General features: G+C 39.8%; 1 protein-coding gene across 2 annotated transcripts in view; it reads left to right on the top strand.

Moving 5' to 3' along the window:
- Positions 1-317: 317 nt before the first annotated feature.
- LSAMP (limbic system associated membrane protein) overlaps positions 318-8,687 on the top strand; it is a 661,912-nt gene continuing 653,542 nt past the window's right edge. For both annotated transcript variants that reach the window (XM_034658855.1, XM_034658846.1), the window contains exon 1: positions 318-913. In XM_034658855.1, coding sequence (XP_034514746.1) covers positions 759-913 — 155 coding nt within the window. In that variant the 5' untranslated portion in view covers positions 318-758. The remainder of the gene's footprint in view (positions 914-8,687) is intronic.

Here is an 8,687-nt window from a genome sequence, read left to right as displayed (position 1 = left end):
TTCTCCCCTTTCTCTTGCACAGTACATCCAAGCTCCATTCCCTCTTCTTAAGGAAATCAGCCAGGCCTCAGATGGAGCTGTTGTCCTGACAACCTAAAGGCGCATCAGGCTTTCACTGAGGCGGGCGGCTGCTGAAGGGGGCAGTTGTGCAAAGCGAGGGGCCAGGCCGGAGGGAGGGCGGAGGGGATGACGTGGAGGGGCTGTTGAAATCCGCGGGGGCGGGGGAGGTGCGAGCGGAGGGGAGGGCCTGGAGGGAGAAACAGGAAAGGGAGGGGGGCAGGGACTCTGGGCTGCTGCCGCTGCTGTGTGGGTTTCTTTACACTCCCTGGCAGGCTTGGTGCCGGCTCCCTCGCCTGCCTGCCCGCCCGCCTGGGAAAGTGGGTTAGGGAGGGAAGGAGCTCAGCGCAGACACTGGCAAAGGAGCATCCAGCCACAGACAGACCAGAGAAGAACACCTTCCTTTTGCAGCTTTCTCTTCATCTTTTCTAGAGGGTTTTATATTTGTACTCTCTCCTTTTAAATTGTATTCCTTTGACTTTCCCCCGCTCTGCTTGGGTTTTATGAGGCTTTGTTAAGTCTTAGACGGAAGAGAGACTGAGCCAGGGAAAGAGAGGCAAAGTGGAAAAGAGCACAAACTGGCAAAGCCCGTTCTGCTTGGCTGTTGATGAAAGCCCCGTGTTTGTAAAGCCCTCTCGGCGTGAGCAGCACGCACACACCCTCCAGAGTACAGCGCGGACCTGCACCTCGGCGTGGCCACCATGGTCGCCAGAGTTCAGCCTGATCGGAAACAGTTGCCGCTAGTCCTACTGAGATTGCTTTGCCTTCTTCCCACAGGACTACCTGTTCGCAGCGTGGATTTTAACCGAGGCACGGACAACATCACCGTGAGGCAGGGGGACACAGCCATCCTCAGGTAGGGCTTTGGGGCAACTTTTCTGCTGTGCGCGAGAGTGTATGTGTGTGTTGTGTGTGTGATCTTCAACTCCAGCTTAAGATGCTGCAGGCTTGCGTGTGTGTGTGTGTGTGTGTGCGCGCATACACACGCGCCTTTTACTGCTTGCCCAGGTATCTGCCAACAAATTTCAAGGGAATTCTGTTTCCCGTCAAGGACCAGCAATGTTGGTTAAATGTTGTTTGGTTTCTTAGGACCTTGTTTCTCTTACCAGAAAGCCTAACTTCACCTATGGTATTAGTGACATTTGGGCAGTATTCTTGCTTTGGTAATTTCGGATGCTTTGCACTTAAGAGTTTTGTTGGGATTCTTTAATCAGGAAAGAAGAGTTGTTGAATTATGGCTCTCAGAGAGTGGTACACAGTACTGCATTCTCTGTGCTGTACTCTGTGTGTGTGTGTGTGTGTGTGTGTGTGTGTGTGTGTGTGTGAGAGAGAGAGAGAGAGAGAGAGAGAGAAAGGGGAGGGGGATGTATGCACATAAGGCTCTCGCTCTGCCCCAGCAGTAGTTCCGACTGGAGACTTTCTGTAAGGATCGTCTAATTGACATCCAGAGCAATAAATCAATCTTAGAACTTTGGTTGGTTACTGAGCCTTTTCTGGAATGTGTATAGACATCAACACATGAAAGTAGAGAAGAAAAAAAAAGGAACTTGCCAAATTGCTGATATTTAAGAATAGCAATATTAAGCACAAAGGCTGGCAAGAATTAACCTGGCGTAAAATGGGTATTTCAAATTGATTATTGACCTTAAAGTCCTATCTCTGTGTGGCTCTGTCAAACTCTGCAATAGAATTTGGGATTGAAATTTGGAAAGGGAGAGTCCCAGTCCTTGGGAGTTTGACCCCTATAAGGGACAGTGAGCTGGAGAAACTCAGATGGAACCTAGCCATAATTCTATTTCTAAAAAAATCTTCAAGCTTCTTTTCCTATTTTCCTATATTTCTCTTCTCTCTTCCCCTCCTCCACCCACTGCACATACCCCTAGTCTTTTTTTCTAGCTTTCTTAAATTTCTATCAGATACCACTCCCCCCCCCAAAAAAAAGAATGAAAAAAAAATGTTCTCCTTGGAGATTCTTTAAAATCTCTTTTTGTCCAAATAAAATGACTCAGTGTCAGTCTGTCCATACAGTTAATATTGCTTGTTGCTGCAATAAAAAACAGTAGAGGGTAGAAAGTAAACCTCTAATCTGTGTGCAAGGAGCTGATATTGCATAAACCCTGGGGCATCAGGGAGCAGTTCTCGAGCAGAGCTGCCTACAGCAGCAAAGTTTTCTTTCCTTTCCTCAGAAATAAATTTGGTTGGCTGTCACAGTGTCCTGCTTTGGGATCTCTAGCCTTGTTAGAGAGGAATGTGTACGTGTTGTGTGTTGTGTTGTGTTGTGTGTGTATGTATGTGTGTGTTGCTGCAGATTGTAAAAACTCAGAAAATCCTAATGTGTAAGTGCTTGTTTCTTCGTTTCCTGAGCATTGAGTGATTTTGAATCCCAAAGATCCTACCATCTAAAGCAGATTTTCCCTACCAGCTTTCCAGCCCTGTAAACCTGCATGTGTGATTTATCCACATGGAGTAATAAGATTTATAGAGTAATTTATCTGTTTGCAAAGGGATTTGGATATGATGCCGAAAATGTTTTTTGCAAACACATAAGCATGCCATCTCAACAGCTAACATTCATACTCCCTAACATCATTAACCCTTACTAGTGAAGCACTCTATATAAATTTATGCTATCCCCAGGAAGACTTGTTTTTGCTGATTAGGAGACTGAATGTGGGGAAGGTGAATACCCTGGATGTGTAAGTTTTTATTTAAATGCCCATGAACTTTGTAAGTCAGCATCACCTTTATCTTAAGCTATAGTTATTAAGGAGTTAAGTAAACATCTAAATGTTAATTCAGAAGAAAAAGGATGTTCTTTTATTTTCATATAGCATATGCATAGAAGTCTATGTCTATGAGAGGTGTTTTACTACATAAATATCTGCATATGATATAGATGTGCTTCCATGTGTCTCTGGCTTAAAAGAAATGGAGTTTTAAAGCATTACACTTTAGTAGACATTGCAGTGTGGAAATGGAGGGAGTGAGAAATGAGAATAAATATAGAAGCAAGTTATTCACTGGGAAAGAGAAGATGGACAAACAGAGCATGCAGAGAAGTCACCTGTGAGAGTCCGTTGCTTTTTCAGACCTCACCTAATGTGCCCTCTTTTTTAAAAATTTCCTTTGCCTTGGGTAAGGCTTTTATTTCTGGGTTGGTGGAGCTCTATCAGAAGTAACTATGGAGAGAGTTCCCTTTGTTTTCTTAGCTGACCTTCTTCTCAATCTCTTTAACTGAGCCCAGTAAGCTTTGTGGGTCAGTTTCCCAGTGAAGAATGGTTTTCTTGCTTTCTGTTTACAAGTCTAGCCTGGGAAAGGCTTGCTTCTACTTTATTTGTGATATTTTACTGGGAGCATGAGCTTCCAGGGGAGGAGAGGAAGGAGAACTTGATTCATTGGAAGCCACAGTAGATGTTTGGCACTGAGAAAGTGAAATGGCAAGGAGAAAAAAAAATTGTCTCAGTGAATCTGTGGCCCTGAATAATCTGAAATGGCAATGGGAGACAAGGAAGGTTTGTAATTCTGGTGGCCCAGTGACAGGAGTTTGGCTGACCATCCCCAGAACATTTACCTTTACTGCCTTACTCCCATGAAAAAAAAAAGTGTATTTTTTGGGAACTGTTGCTCATTTTTGTATAATTATGATAGGAGATGAATACTAGTCTTGGGGTCTTGCTTTGTAATTTCTATCTTTTTGGGGGAAAAAACAACAAAAGGCTATAGAATGAAGGTGACAGAACTACATGGAAAGAGAAATACTCTCATGTATACCAACCTCACCCTGTGTATCCCAGACAAGAATCTAGATCTTCAGAGGTTTGTTATGAGGTCCTTTAAGAGCTAAAGAAAACCACACACCATCTTCTGTCTTAAGCATAGACGGAACTGGTCTGTAACAGATGAGTACATGGGTTTCTTCCTAGATACTGAACCAGAATTTGCATTTATATTTGTATGCACAGTAAAGTGTAAGACATACACACAGGACTTGACTTGTGGGAGTGTCTCAGGTGTTTTTCCAAACAGAGCCCACCTGCCACCCCTCAACAAGTGTAGGAGTTCATCCATTACTAGACATGATTCTAGCACTGGTTTTTCTAACTTTCTACCCTGGCACACAGGCTCCCAGAGATTCACCACCTGGTTAATTTTGGCAGGTTGAAATCATATGGCTCTCTTGATAAGTCAAAGGAAAGATGGAAATAGTGTTCCAATCTAGCCTTTAAAATTTCACCTTTAACAGTCCCACTGACTATATTTTTAATATCAATAGCGTATGTCTAGAAAGATAATTATAAAATAATTGTTTCTAATGTATCTGTTCAGAAGGTAACTATGTAAAAATGACTTATATATGCATATTTGTACATGTTACCTAAGTGCATATATGATAAAATGCAGAGGTTTCATACTATTGTGGGTTTAAATATTTTAAATTTGAGGTATTGAAATTTTATTTATTTCACAGTTCTGACCCTGTTTGATGTTTGCAAGATACTATAATACATTGTATGGTGATAACATTTTTCCCATTTAAATGTAAATGTACTTAATAAGAGTTAGGTATAAGAAATTAAGTTAGTTTAACATAGCTAAGTTTTTAATTTTTCAAAATTTTAGGTCTTTATTCTCTTGTTTTTATAATAAGGGAAAAAGAGGAAACAACACAAAAGATATGATTATTTGACAGTGCAGTGTGAGAATTTTGTGCAAATTTCAAGGGAAAAATGGCTTCTCTTCTATAAGGCATCTGGAACGCCTACATTTATAAAGAAAGTGTCAACACTCAAACATACTTCTGACACAATATGTGATTTTTCTACCACTTGTAATTCACTATTTGAAAACAAACTTTGTGGGCATCGGTCTTTGGGGAAAATTTGTGACAATTATGAAGTTTTCTTTCTCTGTGGCTAAATCACTAATCAACATTTATTGGTTATTACTAATACTTTAAGAACACTTCATTTCACATTAAATCCTTTATCAAATATATTTGGGAAATGATAGAGTATAGCACACTATGTCTTGTCTAGGAATATGGCATATTCGACATACTTTCTAACATTGATGTACCTGTGAATTGTATCATTTGTTGTTACTTATGGACAGAGGAACACAGCAGCCAAGTCTCATGTGACACATGCAAATTGTGATCATTTGTGTTTTTATAAATATGAAACGCACACACCTCACATAATAAGGTGGTTTTCCGTTCTATGTCACCTGACTTTGAATGAATTATTTGTAGAACTGTGGAGTGAACAACCAAAGGGGACTGACTTACCACTCAGTTTAGTTGGTGAGGGTTAAACATTTGTGTTTCTCAAAGCTAATTCTACATAATAGCAAACTCGGGCAAAAAGAGAATTAGTGCATATTTTGCTGTGGTCTTTGAGGGCTCCAGGTACAAATGTCTGTAACTCATGTGATAGGAAGTTACCTGTGTGCTGGTACCCCTTGCTGTCATCACTTGTGCCTTAGAGAGCCCTTCTCTTCAGGCCGTGACTTATGGCTTACAGCCATCTGCCCTGTTTTCAGAGTGTCCTGCTTGTTAGTTTCTACGACGCAGAAGACCTGGACTCTAATTTTGGATCTATCCTTGTTTGCTAAATGACTTTGAACAAATCCCTTAAATATTTGAGCTCCAGTTTCATTTATAAAATGCTGAACCTCCCTATTTTAGTTACTCTAGTTACTGTACAGAGTTGTTTTAAGAAGCTCAGAAGAGATAAAGTCGGGAAGTTTGTTCAGTTGTAAACTGCTACATAAGCGTCAGAATATTAGTCATTTTCCAACCATGTTCAACCAGTTGATCTACATTTAGGGAGCTCTTTTGCTTAGACCAATGTTTCTCAAACTTGAAGGTGCATCAGAAGGTATACCCGGAGTGCTTGTTATAACACAGATGGCTTGGCTTCTACCTGCAGAGTTTCTGATTCAGTAGGTCTCTGGTAGGGTCTGAGATTCGCATGTCTAACAAGTTCTTGATGATGCTAATGCTGCAGGGTTGGGCTGCACTTTGAGAACCACTGACTCTTGCTACTACAAGTGTGCTCTGCAGATGAGTATTTTAGGTATCACACAGTTGCTTTTTAAAATCCAAAATCCCAGGGTCTGTCCCACACCTAACAAATCAGAATCTGCATTTTAACAAGATCCCCAAATGATTCACAAACACCTTAAAGTCAGAGAAGTGCTGCTTGAGACCTCAACTGGAGACCTTTCAAAAAATACTGAAGCCATATATTTACTTTCAGAAATTCTTATTTAATTAGTTTGGGGTAGGGCCTGGCATAGGTATTTTTTAAAAACTGATTCTGATATGTATATAGAGTTAAGAACCACTGCTTTACCATTTGAGGAATCTCTTTTACAAACCACCTTTGGGGCAGTAAAAAATTAAAGTCATGTTGTATGGCTTGGGAAATATGTCAACAGCAAAAATGTACAGACTGAATTGGGAGAGAAGAGTTGAGATCCTTACCACACGATCCCATAACTACAATGCCATGGAAAATGGAGTGACTTTATTTTAATATGGATCCAATTTACATAGTATCTATTGAAATAGCATTAAAACTTGGTTTTTGAAAGATTATTGTCTTGTGTTCTCACTTTCATTTATATCAGGCAAGACACAAAACAGTCTACTATGTTTTTTTCAGGGCTTTCTGTAAGAGAGAAAAGAGATAATATTTGGGCAAGGAAAATGTCTTCAGTGTTAACTTATTCAAACAGGCTTAATTGTGTGCATTTATGTTGCCATATATACAAATATATGAGTTACAATATGAAAGTTACATGTTTGTGGACTTCATCTCAATTTTACATGGTGATCAATCTTTAGCTGAAACTTAGGATCAAGTCTTTGTGTCATAAGTAAAGACTGTCAAGGATATAGTAAGTTCAAAATCCTTAACAAGTACTCAGAAGACCTAGATATAAATAGCTTGAAGTAGTTTGAGCTATTAAATGAGAATAACTGACAATTGCTTGGCTTACTACACAAGCTATTTTTATGGTGATCAAATGACCTATGTATTAGAGTGTTTTATAAACTATAAAATGGCATAAAATATAAGCTCTTAGTAAGATTACTGTCATATTCATGGTAGGAAATAACTGTTAGAACATTAGGAAATTTGATAAAATGGGCTTTTTGTTTTTATTTCTATGGTCAAGGATGGCCATCTGCTCTATGTTTGTATCATTTTTCCCCCTTTAAAATCATTTAAAGTTACATGTATCTTAGAATATTAGTTGAGTTTCTTATCAGGAGTGAGGGTTTTTTTTTAGTCACTTGTAATCCAAATGTTATCTCAAGTTAATGAGTGATTAACCTTCACAAAAAAAAACACGTTCCTTCAGATTTTGTTAATTTTGTGGAAATCTAGAGTAGGAAAGGCCTTGGAGATTAGGCAATCCACCATCTCATTTTATTTATTATTTATTTATTTACTTATTTATTTATATTTCTTTATTTACTTATTTATTTATATTTTTTTATTTACTTATTTCAGAGACAGAGTGTGTAAGGCGTGGGAGAGGGGGCAAAAGGAGAGGGATAAGGGAAGCAGACTCTCTGCTGAGATCATGATCTGAGCCAAGTACCACCCAACCACCCCCACCCACCACCATCTCATATTAAAGTGATGTAACTGAGGGGGAGTCTGGGTGGCTCAATCGGTTAAGTATCTGCCTTCCATTTCAGGTCATGATCCCAGGGTCCTGGGATTGAGCCCTGAGTTGGGCTCCCTGCTCAGTGGGGAGCCTACTTCTCCCTCCCCCTCTCCCTCTGCCCCTCACCCCAGCTTGTGCTGCCTCTCTCTCTCTCAAATAAAAAATAATAATAATAAATTGATGTAACTGAGAAGAGAACAATTTAGTTGGTTGTCTAAAGATTTGAGTGATTAGAACTAGAATTCATGTCTCCTAATTCTCATTCAGAGATTTTTATTCCACAGTAGCACTGAAGCAATCTTCCTGGTTTTCATGCTATCTCATGATATGCTATTTATTTATTTATTTATTTAAATTTAAATTTAAATGATTTTTTTATTATATTATGTTAGTCACCATACAGTACATCCCCGGATTCCGATGTAAAGTTTGATGCTCCATTAGTTGCGTATAACACCCAGTGCACCATGCAATACGTGCCCTCCTTACCACCCATCACCAGTCTATCCCATTCCCCCACCCCCCTCCCCTCTGAAGTCCTCAGTTTGTTTCTCATAGTCCATAGTCTCTCATGTTTCATTCCCCCTTCTGATTACCCCTCTTTTCTTTATCCCTTTCTTCCCCTACTGATCATCCTAGTTCTTATGTTCCATAGATGAGAGAAATCATATGATAATTGTCTTTCTCTGCTTGACTTATTTCACTTAGCATTATCTGCTCCAGTGCCGTCCNTTGCAGCAAATGTTGAGAATTTGTTCTTTCTGATAGCTGAGTAATATTCCATTATATATATGGACCACAGCTTCTTAATCTAGTCATCTGTTGAAGGGGATCTTGGCTCCTTCCACGATTTAGCTATTGTGGACAATGCTGCTTTGAACATTGGGGTGCATATGGCCCCTCTCTTCACTACGTCTGTATCTTTGGGGTAAACACCCAGTAGTGCG

This window comes from Ailuropoda melanoleuca, chromosome 1 (assembly GCF_002007445.2).
Source record: "Ailuropoda melanoleuca isolate Jingjing chromosome 1, ASM200744v2, whole genome shotgun sequence".
Classification (NCBI taxonomy): domain Eukaryota; kingdom Metazoa; phylum Chordata; class Mammalia; order Carnivora; family Ursidae; genus Ailuropoda; species Ailuropoda melanoleuca.
This window is presented reverse-complemented; position numbering and strand designations above follow the sequence as displayed.